The sequence below is a fragment of the Scyliorhinus canicula genome, chromosome 18 (assembly GCF_902713615.1).
Source record: "Scyliorhinus canicula chromosome 18, sScyCan1.1, whole genome shotgun sequence".
NCBI classification, from domain to species: domain Eukaryota; kingdom Metazoa; phylum Chordata; class Chondrichthyes; order Carcharhiniformes; family Scyliorhinidae; genus Scyliorhinus; species Scyliorhinus canicula.
Window position 1 is genome coordinate 40,235,315 of NC_052163.1, and position 14,764 is coordinate 40,250,078.

At 55.2% G+C, this 14,764-nt stretch overlaps 1 protein-coding gene across 2 annotated transcripts in view; it reads left to right on the forward strand.

Annotated features, from left to right (window-relative positions):
* Positions 1–211: 211 nt before the first annotated feature.
* lrrc59 (leucine rich repeat containing 59) overlaps positions 212–14,764 on the forward strand; it is a 37,682-nt gene continuing 23,129 nt past the window's right edge. The window contains exons 1-3 of one of the 2 annotated variants that reach the window (XM_038777097.1): positions 212–462; positions 4,647–4,706; positions 11,219–11,377. In XM_038777097.1, coding sequence (XP_038633025.1) covers positions 328–462; positions 4,647–4,706; positions 11,219–11,377 — 354 coding nt within the window. In that variant the 5' untranslated portion in view covers positions 212–327. The remainder of the gene's footprint in view (positions 463–4,646; positions 4,707–11,218; positions 11,378–14,764) is intronic. The other variant, XM_038777096.1, reaches the window with a different exon arrangement.

Consider the following 14,764-nt stretch of genomic DNA (forward strand, 5'->3'; position numbering starts at 1 on the left):
CAAAAATGTGCAGGATAGGTGGATTGGCCATGCTAAATTGTCCCTTAATTGGAAAAAATAGTTGGGTACTCTAAATGGGTAAAACAAAAATTAGGAGTTTGGACGACATTTTGTAGCAGAGTTGGGGTTTGCAAGCTGCCAGTACTCCTCCTGGTTGAGTGGGGCGCTGTGAACGGAGTTGGACCCGAGTGGCTCTTCCTGTCTCCGCACCATTTCCTTGTTTGTCGCCCGGGTTTGATCTGACGTGTAGCCACCGCTGTGGAAGGAGCGGGGAATCGGTGCAAAGTGAGGCCGCTGCAGCTGGGGCTTCGAGCCGCAGTAGCAGAGATGCCGAAGAACAGCGGGAAGCAGCAGAACCAGAACCCGAACCCAAGCTCGGGCCTGAGCCTCCGGGAGCGGCTGGATGGAAACGAACTGGACTTGAGCCTGAGCGGCCTGAGCGAAGTGCCGGCCCGGGAGCTGGTAAGCAGCAACCGGGTTATTGGTGCTGCTGCCTCTGCCCCGCAATAAGGGGCGACCATGGTACTGGGAGTATGGGGTCGGCCTGCCTGCCTGTGATGCCCCCCGCAGTCGGCCTGCCTGTGATGCCCGCCGCAGTCTGCCTACCTGCCTGTGATGCCCCCGCAGTCGGCCTACCTGCCTGTGATGCCCCCGCAGTCGGCCTGCCTGCCTGTGATGCCCCCCGCAGTCGGCCTGCCTGCCTGTGATGCCCGCCGAAGTCGGCCTGCCTGCCTGTGATGCCCGCCGCAGTCGGCCTGCCTGCCTGTGATGCCCCCCGCAGCCGGCCTGCCTGCCTGTGATGCCCCCCGCAGCCGGCCTGCCTGCCTGTGATGCCCCCCGCAGCTGGCCTGCCTGCCTGTGATGCCCCCCGCAGCCGGCCTGCCTGCCTGTGATGCCCCCTGCAGTCGGCCTGCCTGTGATGCCCCCCGCAGTCGGCCTGCCTGTGATGCCCCCCGCAGTCGGCCTGCCTGTGATGCCCCCCGCAGTCGGCCTGCCTGTGATGCCCCCTGCAGTCGGCCTGCCTGCCTGCCTGTGATGCCCCCCGCAGTCGGCCTGCCTGCCTGCCTGTGATGCCCCCCGCAGTCGGCCTGCCTGCCTGTGATGCCCCTGCAGTCGGCCTGCCTGTGATGCCTGCTGCAGTCGGCCTGCCTGCCTGTGATGTCCGCTGCAGTCGGCCTGCCTGCCTGTGATGCCCCCGCAGTCGGCCTACCTGCCTGTGATGCCCCCGCAGTCGGCCTACCTGCCTGTGATGCCCCCGCAGTCTGCCTACCTGCCTGTGATGCCCCTGCAGTCGGCCTACCTGCCTGTGATGCCCCCGCAGTCGGCCTACCTGCCTGTGATGCCCCCGCAGTCGGCCTGCCTGTGATGCCCCCCGCAGTCGGCCTGCCTGCCTGTGATGCCCCCAGCAGTCGGCCTGCCTGTGATGCCCCCCGCAGTCGGCCTGCCTGTGATGCCCCCCGCAGCCGGCCTGCCTGCCTGTGATGCACCCACAGCCGGCCTGCCTGCCTGTGATGCCCCCCGCAGTCGGCCTACCTGCCTGTGATGCCCCCGCAGTCAGCCTGCCTGTGATGCCCCGCGCAGTCGGCCTGCCTGCCTGTGATGCCCCCAGCAGTCGGCCTGCCTGCGATGCCCCCCGCAGTCGGCCTGCCTGTGATGCCCCCCGCAGTCGGCCTGCCTGCCTGTGATGCCCCCCGCAGTCGGCCTGCCTGCGATGCCCCCCGCTGTCGGCCTGCCTGCCTGTGAAGCCCCCGCAGTCGGCCTGCCTGCCTGCCTGTGATGCCCCCGCAGTTGGCCTGCCTGTGATGCCCCCCGCAGTCGGCCTACCTGCCTGTGATGCCCCCGCAGTCGGCCTACCTGCCTGTGATGCCCCCGCAGTCGGCCTACCTGCCTGTGATGCCCCCGCAGTCGGCCTACCTGCCTGTGATGCCCCCGCAGTCGGCCTACCTGCCTGTGATGCCCCCGCAGTCGGCCTGCCTGCCTGTGATGCCCCCCGCAGTCGGCCTGCCTGCCTGTGATGCCCCCAGCAGTCGGCCTGCCTGTGATGCTCCCCGCAGTCAGCCTGCCTGCTTGTGATGCCCCCCGCAGTCGGCCTGCCTGCCTGCTTGTGATGCCCCCCGCAGTCGGCCTGCCTGTGATGCCCCCGCAGTCGGCCTGCCTGCCTGCCTGTGATGCCCCCGCAGTCGGCCTGCCTGCCTGTGATGCCCCCTGCAGTCGGCCTGCCTGTGATGCCCCCCGAAGTCGGCCTGCCTGCCTGTGATGCCCCCCGCAGCCGGCCAGCCTGCCTGCCTGTGATGCCTCTCGCAGCCGGCCAACCTGACTGCCTGTGATGCCTCTCGCTGCCGGCCAGCCTGATTGCCTGTGATGCCTCTCGCAGCCGGCCGGCCTGACTGCCTGTGATGCCTCTCGCAGCCGGCCAGCCTGACTGCCTGTGATGCCCCCCGCAGTCGGCCTGCCTGCCTGTGATGCCCCCAGCAGTCGGCCTGCCTGTGATGCCCCCCGCAGTCAGCCTGCCTGCTTGTGATGCCCCCCGCAGTCGGCCTGCCTGCCTGTGATGCCCCCCGCAGTCGGCCTGCCTGTGATGCCCCCGCAGTCGGCCTGCCTGCCTGCCTGTGATGCCCCAGCAGTCGGCCTGCCTGCCTGTGATGCCCCCTGCAGTCGGCCTGCCTGTGATGCCCCCCGAAGTCGGCCTGCCTGCCTGTGATGCCCCCCGCAGCCGGTCAGCCTGCCTGCCTGTGATGCCCCCTGCAGCAGGCCAGCCTGCCTGCCTGTGATGCCTCTCGCTGCCGGCCAACCTGACTGCCTGTGATGCCGCTGCAGCTGGCCAGCCTGCTTGCCTGTGATGCCTCTCGCAGCCGGCCAGCCTCACTGCCTGTGATGCCCCTCCACAGTCGGCCTGCCTGTGATGCCCCCCTGCAGTCGGCCTGCTCGCCAGTGATGCTCCTCCACAGTCGACTAGCCTGCCTGTGATGTCCCCTCAGTAAACGGCATGCCTGCGATGCCTCCTGCCCACCAGCATGTCCAAAGATGTGCAGGTTAGGTGGACTGGCCATGCTAAATTGCCCTTAGTGTCCAAAATTGTCCTTGGTGTTGGGTGGGGTTGCTGGGCTATGGGAATAGGGTGGAGGTGTAGGCTAGGGTAGGGTACTCTAGGGTGCCGGTGCAGACTCGATGGGCCGAATGGTCTCCTTCTGCATTGTAAATTCTATGAAGCAGTCGTCTGGTCTGCCTGTGATGCACCCCCCCCCCCGCAGTCGGCTATCCTGCTGATGATGCCCTGCACAGTAGGCCAGCCTGCCTGTGATGCCCCCCACAGTAGGCCAGCCTGCCGGTGATGCCCTCCGCAGTCGGCCAGCCTTCCTGCCTGTGATGCCCCCCACAGTTGGCCTGCTTGCCTGTGATGCCCCCCACAGTCGACTAGTCTGCCAGTGATGCCCCCTGTAGTAGGCCAGCCTGCAGGTGATGCTCCCCCCAGCAGTCGGCCAGCCTGCCTGTGATGCCCCCCGCAGTCGGCCGGTCCGCCTGTGATGCCCACTGACCCTGTAGTCGGCTGGCTGGTGATGTCCCCCGCAGTCGGCCAGCCTGCCGGTTATGCCCCATCACTCGGCCAGCCTGCCTGTGATGCCCCCTGCCATTGCTGCAGTTCCTGGATGCCACCGCCCTGCGAGTGTCCACTACTGAGATTAAGATGGGGAGGTGAAGTTGGAGATTACAGAAGCACAGCCAGGATTCCTGAGGCTGGTGCCTGGCCTCATGTCACCCCCAGTGCCCATCTCACTCTGGATCCCAGCATGTGTTGTGCACTGATCCACACGAGCATCGCAACTCCTGCCGAAGGGTCTCTGGGACAGCAACAGGATTTGCATGGTTTTTAACAAGTTAACAATTTGGTAAATGCAGAATATTCTTAAAACAAAGAGCTTGCATTGAGCTAACCTCTCATTACTGTGCTCATCAAGGCGAGTGTTGTTTATTCATTCTGCATTTGTCAATGCAGAATCCAGATCAATCTCAGTTCCCTCCCTAGTACCAGGGTGGCATGGTAGCAGAGTGGTTAGATCTGTTGCTTCACACCGCCAGGGTCCCAGGTTTGATTCCCGGCTTGGGACACTGTGCGGAGTCTGCACGTTTTACCAGTGTCTGTGTGGGTTTACCCCGGGGGCTCCAGTTTCCTCCCAAAAGTCCCAAAGATGTGATTGCTGGTGAATTGGACTTTCTGACATTCTGAATTCTCCCTCGGTGTAGCCAAACAGGGGCCGGAATGTGGCAACTAGGGGTTTTTCACAGTAACTTCATTGCAGTGTTAATGTAAGCCGACTTGTGGCAATAAAGATTACTGTTATTATTAAACACTCTCAGGGCAGATACAGCACAGTTTAGATACCGAGTAAAGCTCCCTCTACACTCCCCAACAAAGGGCAAGTTTAGGCTCACAGTAAAGCTCCTCTCCCTAATTTCTACAGGAGAGACATAACTATAAATTTTATGAGGTGCGACTAAGTTGATTGGTGCGCATTTATGAACCGGCTATCTGAATTTTATTCAACTCCTTTGAGTCCGTGAAGAGCCTGAGCTCACTGCCTTTTTGTGCAATAACTGTGTTGTAACCCTGTCATATCTCAATATATGGCATTGTCTTGTGTTTACAGGCAGCCCTGCCCAAGGCCACCAGACTGGATATGTCCTGTAATTGTATCATCACGTTGCCGGTAAGACTTCATAAAAGATGCATTTGTGGCGTGTGGATTGTGGGTCTGTTGTGTGTGGGCATTGGTTGTCAGTGCGTGCAAAGTGTGTGCATGTGTTGTGTGCATTGTGGGACAAAGGGTGAACGAGACGATTGCAATTAGTTGAATGAAGCACGGCATGAATTCTCTGAACAGCAAGGTTCATCTCTGTGTTAACGGTTCCACTGTCAGGGGAGGGGAGCATTTCATAGCTCAGCAATCATCGTATGAAAGCTCTGGGGCATTGAGATGTTTACAAGAACATTCTTGAGCCCAGAGGGAATCAACACCATCAAGCGAAGGAGCAAGGAGAATGGTGCTCCGGTTTCCTCCCACAAATTTGGACATTCTGAATTCTCTCTCGGTATACCCAAGCAGGTGCTGGAGTGTGGCGACGAGAGGCTTTTCATAGTAACCTTGTTGCAGTGTTAATGTAAGCCTTCAGGAGAGGGTGAAAACTTAAAATAAATGTTGCAGAGAGCAATACCCTTGTGCCATTGTCACGGGAGAGAGCTTTGAGATTCCAGCCTGTTCATGAAAACTCAGCTTTTACAAAAGCAATTAACAACAACAACAAAGCAGTCAATACAGCATGTGTATAACTATATACACTCCTGTGCCCTTCAATCCTTTGATAATATGGTGATTAAAACTGTATACAGTATTCCACATGGGCCCTAACCAAGGTTCAATATAAGTTTACCTAAGCTTCTCTACTTTTCAATTCTTGTTTGCAAAGGGTTGTCAGCTTTCTGTCGTTCTTACATTTTATTACCACATTGAAGGAGCTAAATTATACTGGTTTTGAGTCCTATACTTGGTGATCACCACCTGTACCTCATCAGAGTTTTTTCACTATCAGTAAGCCAAGTCCGATACTGTCCTCTCTCCCATGGCAGGTACACTATGAATTAAATACGGAACAAAGCACTCTTTACGCTGTCCCATTGCATTCCTCGTGAATGTATGCTTATTTTCTTGCATTTTTTCTTCCTTCTGATTATATTGATGCGTATTGGTTTTATGATTGGTTTTTGGGATTAGTGGTTTAACCTGCTATTCATTCCTGAGTCTAGGCGGTCAGCAGTGTTGGTAGCTGTCAGCCATGGTGTTGTGTGCAGCACTCTCACCGTTGAGTCAGATGCTTGTGAGCTGAAGTACACTCCAGAGACTTGATTAAAATTTAGGCTGACGCTGTCAGTGCCATCCTGCACTGTCAAAGGTGCCTTTTTTAAAAATTGTGCAGGGTTGCTGCTGCTGTTGACCTCCACCTAACGTTCCGCGAGAAAGTCTAGGAACGGTTGCCACCGCCTGGAGAACCCCTGCACAGACCCTTGCAAGGCAAACTTTATCCTCTCCAGCTTGATGAACCCAGCCATATCGTTAATCCAAGCTTCCACGCTTGGGGGCTTCGCATCCCTCCACATTAGTAGGATCCTCCGCCGGGCTACCAGGGACGCAAAGGCCAGAACACCAGCCTCTTTCGGCCCCTGCACTCCCAGCTCGTCCAATACCCCGAATAATGCTATCCCCCAGCTCGGCTTGACCCGGGTGTTCACCACTTTAGACATAGTCCTCGCTAAGCCCCTCCAGAACCCCTCCAGCGCCGGGCACGTCCAGAACATATGGGCGTGATTTGCTGGGCTGCCCGAGCACCTCACACAACTGACCTCCACCCCAAAAAAACCTACTCATCCTCGCCCCCGTCATATGCGCCCTATGAACAACTTTGAACTGTATTAGGCTGATCCTGGCGCAAGAGGAGGAGGAATTAACCCTACTCGGGGCATCAGCCCACAGATCCTCATCCAGCTCCTCCCCGAGCTCCTCCTCCCACTTGCCCTTTAACTCCTCCACCGAGGCCTCCTCCACTTCCTGCAGTTCCTGATAGATCGCCGAGACCTTGCCTTCTCCAACCCATACGCCCAAAATCACCCTGTCCTGAATCCTTCGTGCTGGGAGCAGCGGAGGTTCCCTCACCTGCCGTCTCACAAACACCCTCACTTGCATGTACCTAAACGCATTCCTGGGAGGTAACCCAAATTTCTCCTCTAGCGCCCCTAGGCTCGCAAAAGTCCATCGATGAATAGTCCCCCATTCTTTTAATCCCTGCCTCGTGCCAGCTCAGAACCCCCCCCCCCCCCCCCCCCCCCCCAATCCATCCTACCCGGAACGAACCTGTGGTTCTCTCGTATCGGGGACCAGACCGAGGCCCCCACCTCGCCCCTATGTCGCCTCCACTGCCCCCAGATCTTCAGAGTCGCCGCCACCACCGGACTCGTGGTGTACCTTGTCAGCGGGAGTGGCAACGGTGCCGTCACCAGCGCCCCCAGACTCGTACCCACATAAGATGCCACCTGTAGCCTCTTCTATGCTGCCCCCCCCAACCACCGGACCAATCCCCTCCAGTTCCTAGACTCCCTCAGTGCCATGGCCAGCGGCTCAATTGGCAGTGCAAACAACCAAGGGGGATAAGGGACACCCCTGCCTCGTCCCGCGGCACAACCTAAAGTACTCTCCACCGGTTCGTAGCCACACTTGCCACTGGGGTCCTATATAGCAGCCTGACCCACCTTATGAACCCTTCCCCGAACCCAAACCTCCGCAGCACTTCCCAGAGATACTCCCACTCCACCCGATCGAAGGCCTTCTCCGCGTCCATGGCTGCCACTACCTCCGTTTCCCCCTCCACCGAGGGCATCATGATCACGTTGAGGAGCCTCCGCACATTCGTGTTTAACAGCCTGCCCTTCACAAACCCCGTCTGGTCCTCATGGATCACCCCCGGGACACAGTCCTCAATCGTCATAGCCAGAACCTTCGCCAATAACTTAGTGTCTGCATTGAGGAACAAAATCGGCCGATGCGATCCACATTGCAATGGATCCTTGTCCCGCTTCAAAATCAGCGAGATCAGCGCCCGGGACATTGTCGGGGGCAGGGTCCCCTCCTCCCTCGCCTCATTAAAAGTTCTCACCAGCAATGGGCCTAGCAGGTCCACATACTTTCTGTAAAATTCAACCGGGAACCCGTCCGGCCCCGGGGCCTTCCCCGCCTGCATGCTCTCCAATCCATTAACCAGCTCCTCCAGCCCAACCGGCGACCCCAAACCAGCCAGCTGCTCCTCCTCCACCCTCGGGAACCTCAGTTGATCCAAGAATCGCTGTATCTCCTCTCTCTCTCTCTCTCTCTCTCTCTCTCCCCCTCCCTCCCTCCCTCTCTCCCGCGCCCTCAGGCCGCCTTGCCAGGACTCGACGAGCCCCATCCAGTTCCAAGGGCCTTGGGGGGGGGGCTCAAACCTATGCAGATCCCCATTGAAGTCCCTAAATACCTCGTTTATTCTCACCGCACTCCGCACCGTATTCCCCCCTCTATCTCTAATTCCACCAATCTCCCTCGCTGCCTCCCTCTTACGAAGCTGATGTGCCAGCATCTGGCTCGCCTTCTCCCTATACTCGTATATCGCCCCCTGCATTTTCCACCACTGCGCCTCTGCTTTTCCTGTGGTCAATAGATCAAATTCCATTTGGAGGTTTCGTCGCTCCCTAAGCAGCCCCTCGGGGGCCTCTGCATAGCTCCTGTCCACCCTTGATATCTCCCCCACCAATCTCTCTCTCTTCTCCCTCTGGGCCCTAATGGAAATTAGCTCGGCCCTAATGGAAATTAGCTCGGCCCTAATGGAAATTAGCTCTCCCCTAACCACCGCCTTCAAAGCCTCCCAGACTACCCCCACCTGCACCTCCCCATTATTGTTGGCCTCCATGTCTCCATGTATCTTTGAATACACCCCGGATCCACCCGCACACCTCCTCATCTGCCAACAGTCCCACATCGAGGCGCCATAACGGGCACTGGTCCCTCTCCTACTCCAGCTCCACCCAATGCGGGGCATGGTCTGAGATGGCTATAGCCGAATATTCCGTTCCCTCCACTTTCGGGATTAGTGCCCTACTCAATATAAAGAAATCTATCCGGGAATAGGCTTTATGGACGTGGGCGAAAACAGAAAATTCTCTGGCCACCGGCCTGGCAAACCTCAACGGATCCACTTCCCCCTATCTGGTCCATAAACCCCCTGAGCACCTTGGCCGCAACCGGCCTCTTACCCGTCCTGGACCTGGAACGGTCCAGTGCTGGGTCCAACTCCGTGTTGAAGTTTCCCCCCATTATCAAGCTCCCTGACTCCAGATCCGGGATCCGACTCAGCATACGTTTCATAAATCCGGCATCATCCCAATTCGGGGCATAAACGTTCACCAGTACCACCCGCGTCCCCTGCAACCTACCACTCACCATCACGTATCGACCTCCATTATCCGCCACAATATTCATCGCCTCAAACGACACCCCCCCCCCCCCCCCCCCCCCCCCCGCCGTCGACTAGCCATCCCCTTTTTTAGGCCAGCCACGTGCCTGCACCTCCCGCACCCTCCAGTCCCCCAGGCAGCGGACCCCCGCCCGACTCCTCCTTCTACCTCCAGCTCCCCTTTGGCCAATACAGCAGCAACCCAGCCCCCCCCCCCCCCCCCCCCCCCCCCAAAGCCAGGCCATCGACCAGCCATTCTGCTCCCCCTATTACGCTCAGCTGACTCCTGCTGACCCCGGCCACTCCCACCATTCTAACAACCCCCCCAGTGTGAGAATCCCCCTGCCGATCAATATGCGCGCTCCTCCAGCACCGCCCTTCCCCCCCCCCCCCCCCCCCCAGGCCCCACCCCTCCCTTCTTTAGCGTGGGAAAAAGCCCGCGATTTCCATCCAAGCCAGCCCCGCCCCCATTGGCGCTGCTCCTTTTTCTGCGACCCCGCCCCGGCTCCCCGACCCTCCTACCCCCCCCCCCCCCCTTCATCAACGGGGACCTGTCCCTACAGTACCACCGCCCACACTCTCACACAGCCCCCACATCATACCCACTCGCCCCCTCCCATGTCCCTTCTTCCCAAGCCAAAACCAGAAGATGAACACATCCGAGTCCAACTTTTCAGTCTGAATAAAGGTCCACGCCTCATCTGGTGTCTCAAAATAGTGGTGACGGTCCTGAACCATAACCCACAATCGCGCTGGCTGCAGCATTCCAAACTTCAAACCGATGGAAAACGACCTTGGCCCGATTAAAACCAGCCCTCTTCTTGGCCACCTCCGCACTCCAGTCCTGGTAGATACGGATCTCCGTATTCTCCCACCTGCTGCTCCGTTCTTTCTTCGCCCATCTCAGGATGCACTCCCTGTGCATAAAGCGGTGGTACCTTACCACTACAGCCCTTGGCGGCTCGTTGGCTTTGGGCCGCCTTGCCAGGACTCAACGAGCCCCATCCAGTTCCAAGGGCCTCGGGAAAGCTCCCGCGCCTATCATCGTGTTGAGCATTGTAACTACATATGTCCCAACATCAGACCCCTCCACTCCTTCAGGGAGACCCAGAATCCGAAGATTCTTCCTCGACCTGTTTTCCAGGTCCTCAAAGTTCTCCTGCCACTTCTTGTGTAGTGCCTCGTGCGCCTCCACTTTCACCGCCAGGCCCAAAATCTCGTCCTCATTCTCTGAGGCCTTCTGCCGCACCTCTCGAATCACCGCCACTTGGGCCTTCTGGGTCTCCACCAGCTTTTCTATCGACGCCTTCATTGGCACCAGCATTTCTGCTCTCAGCTCCGCAAAGCAGCTTTTGAGGAACTCCAGCTCCCGCGACTACTGCGCCCACGCTGCTTTATATCTACCCGCCGCCATCTTGCTTTTCCTCCCCCGCTCTCTTCGCTGCTCCAAAACCACCCTTTTGATCGCTCCACTCCTGGTCCACTCCATACAGTGCTGGGGGAACCTTACTATCACAATCCCACACTGGGAACCGACGTACAAGTGCCGCTGGGGCTCCTCAAAAGGGCCCAAAAGTCCGTTCTTGGCGGGAGCTGCCGAACGTGCAACCTAGCTAAGCATGGCCGCAACTGGAAGTCCCCCTCATTGCTGTTCACAAGTGTTTGCTGCACTTAAATTGGCTACTGCGCTCCTATGTTACTCAGTGACCACATTTTAAAATGTACTCCTAATATTATAAATGATGTGATATAGGGTTTGTTCTTTGACGATGGAGGGAAACATAGCCGATCTCAATCCCATTCTTGTTTAAGGTCCACATGCACACTGTAGCAGGAGTCACTTGCTAACAGGAATCCTGGCTGACTTTTCACTTCCATTGCCTAGTCCAAAGGGTGTGCCTGTGCTCAGCAATGAAAATGAAAAGTTAGCCAAGCCAACCCTGGTTGGTGATGGCTGGTTAATTTGGTACCATTTTGTCTCGCTTTAGCACTGTGGGTGGGCAGCTGTGCATAAGATTTTGTGTGAGAAGAACAAGGTGACTAGAGGTGTGCAGCTCAAGAAAAAACAGGTTTTTATGGTATCAAAGTCCCATGTGGGATTTCCCCAGAGCCACTGTTGTGTTTTAATGATTTTTTTTTTCCTTTCATATTGCTCGATTATGAAAAACCATGCTCCCATCAAATGCAGCCAGAATTCTGCAACCTGACTCACCTCATCAAACTTGATCTCAGCAAGAACCAGTTGCAGGAGCTTCCTTCAGATTTTGGGCGCCTCGTTAACCTGCAGCATTTGGACCTGTACAACAACAAACTGACTAATTTGCCTGTCAGCTTTGCTCAGCTCAAGGTAGGATACCTGATCTAATACCTCACACAGGACAAGCTCAAGAGGAAAAAACTGTTTTTCAGCTCGATTTCTCCCCTTCAGGCCCCAATCTCACATTTTATCAATACCAACCCAGGTTGTGCAGTGGGGAAGGGAAATCATTGTCATATTTGTTTTCACTATTATAGCTCATTTTTCTCTCTTCCACCTGATCTACAATAGCTTGTTCTACAAAATCTCTTCTTTCAGTTGCGCTGCGTTGAAATCCAGACTAATCTCTCCCTGGTCTCTTACTTTAACCCATTTTTTCTCAGAATATCAATACTACCGTCCTCCTATAGTCAGCATTCTGTCAAAATCCATGCTGATGGGCGAGTCCAGAAGCTGTAAGGCAACGGGCCCATTTATACATTTCAGAAAACTTAACACCCATCGATCACAAGCTCTCTCAAATCTCTATCCAATTCTTCCTTTGCTTGTCCTAAACTCTCTGCCCCATCCATTCCCTGCAATGTCCAATCCGTAACTTCTGTAAAAACAAAACCTAAATCTAAACTTTGCTTTCAAGCTTTCTGTTTCTGAGCTTTGTGACTATTTTGATTTAATTAGGATTCGGTTTATTTATTCCCTGAAGGATCTTGAATAATTTCTCAAGGAGCCAATGAGCTTTGAGGAGGTGGTGTTGAAACCGTTTAGGAGAAAACGCAAACCACAGAGTTCTGACTCACTGAAGATCTTGAAGGGACAGAATTGAGAGGCTGACGAGAAAAGAATTTCAGAAATTTATCTCCAGTTAATTATAGGTTGAAGCATTTGATGCGGTGAATAGCAGATGTGCTGAGGCAGGCGTGGAGTTGGGGAATATCATGCAGATGGAAATTGCCAATCTTAGTGTTGGTACAGAGTTCAATTTGGTGTCATATGACACCAAGATTATGAACAGACTCGACATTGCCAGGAACAGGCAGGGAATTGGTGGCTAGGGAGTGTAGGTTTTGGCAGGAACTGAAAACAACACTCCAGTTTTCCTAATATTTTTCTTTTTATAAATTTAGAGCATCCAATTATTTTTTTCTCCAATTAAGGGGCAATTTGCAATTTAGCATGGCCAATCCACTCCACCTCCAAACGGGCAGTGACCCAGGGCTGGGATTTGAACCTGTGTGCTCAGCGCCACAGTTCCAGTGCTAACCACTCACCACTTCCACCCTCTCAGTCTTCCTAATGTTTAACTAGAAAAAGTCTTCCCCCCCTTCATTACTCGTTCAGAGTAGGGGGACAGACTAACAATCTGGCAGTTCAAAGACAGTGGAGGGGGCGAGACAATGTTAACGAGGTAGAGCTCAGTGTTATCAGTGTAATTGTGAAAATTAACATGTTTTTGGATGATATTGCTGAGGGGCAACGTGTAAAAGATGGCCATGGTAGCACAGTGGTTAGCACTACTAGCTCTCCATGCCAGGGACCCGGGTTCGATTCCAGCCTTGACTAACTCTGTGGAGTTTGCATGTTCTCCCCACATCTGCGTGGGTTTTCCCACAGCTCTAAGATGTGCAGGTTGGTGAATTGGCCATGATTACTGGGTGGGGTTCTGGGAATGGGGTGGGGGTCTAGGTAGGGTGCTCTTTTGAAGGGTCAGTGCAGACTTGATGGGCCAAATGGCTTCCTTCTGCACTGTAGGGATTCTATGCATGTGAGAAAAAACAAGGATAGATTGTTGGGGGGGGGGAGTGGGCACCAGAGATAATGGAATGGGAGCAGGAACAGAAGCCATTGTAAGTGATTTGTTGGCTTTCACTAGATCTATACAAGTTGAACAGATGAGTACTGTTGCAAACTTTGGAGGAGGATGGTGTCTTCAACTGTGTCAAAAGTTGCTGACCGACCTGAGAAAGATGAGGAGAGGAAGCTTTCCTTTGTCACAGTCACGTTGGATGTAATTTGTGACTTTGCTCAGAGATCTGGTACATTGGCAGGGGAGGAAACCTGATTGGAGGGATTCAAACATGGGGGGCTGGATTCTCTGCCCCACCGCGCCACATTTCTGTTTCACCCCGCCGACGGAATGCTCCGTTACGCCGGCTGGTCAATGGGGTTTCCCATTGTGGGGCAGCCCCACTCTGTCGGGAAACCCCCGGGCTGCCGTCAAAACGGAGCATCCCACCGGCGGAGAATCCAGCCCGGGGTCTGGGACAGATGGGCATGGATTTAGGAAGTAATAACACGTTCAAGGACTTTGAAGAGGAAGGGGAGATGGAGCAGTGGTTTGCAAGGCTGGTTTAGAACATAAGAACAATAAGATTGAAGAAGCAGGAGGTGGTTCTCGTGGATTAGAACATAGAACAGTACAGCACAGAACAGGCCCTTCGGCCCTCGATGTTGTGCCGAGCAATGATCACCCTACTTAAACCCACGTAACCCGTATACCCGTAACCCAACAATCCCCCCATTAACCTTACTTTTATTAGGACACTACGGGCAATTTAGCATGGCCAATCCACCTAACCCGCACATCTTTGGACTGTGGGAGGAAACCGGAGCACCCGGAGGAAACCCACGCACACACACGGGGAGGACGTGCAGACTCCACACAGACAGTGACCCAGCCGGGAATCGAACCTGGGACCCTGGAGCTGTGAAGCATTGATGCTAACCACCATGCTACCGTGAGGCCCCGAGTTTGTGTGAGTTATTTGAGGAGAGGGGTGATGATAGCAGTTTTGAAGGAGAGCAGGGCAGTATCTGAGAGAGAACCTTTAACAATATCAGCTAACATGGGGACCAGGGAGGTAAGTTTAGGTGGTCAGCAAATTAGTAGAAATAAGATTGAAGAAGCAGGAGGTGGTTCTCGTGGATTAGAACATAGAACAGTACAGCACAGAACAGGCCCTTCGGCCCTCGATGTTGTGCCGAGCAACGATCACCCTACTCAAACCCACGTATCCACCCTTTACCCGTAACCCAACAACCCCCCCTTAACCTTACTTTTTAGGACACTACGGCAATTTAGCATGGCCAATCCACCTAACCCGCACATCTTTGGACTGTGGGAGGAAACCGGAGCACCCGGAGGAAACCCACGCACACACGGGGAGGACGTGCAGACTCCACACAGACAGTGATCCAGCCGGGAATCGAACCTGGGACCCTGGAGCTGTGAAGCATTTATGCTAACCACCATGCTACCGTGCAGCCCCCCATTAGATAAGCTTGGAGAGAGATAGAGAAACTAGAGAATGATACAGCTTCAGGGCGAGGACTGGGAAAGCATTGGAAGAATCATTGGGCTAAAGGGAGGGAGGGAAGGGCAGCTGATTGACGACAAAGAAGTTGGTCAGCTTTTCACACCTTTTTGGAGCTGAGAGTGGAAGAGGAAATGGAGTAACATTTAATAAGACCATGTGTAAT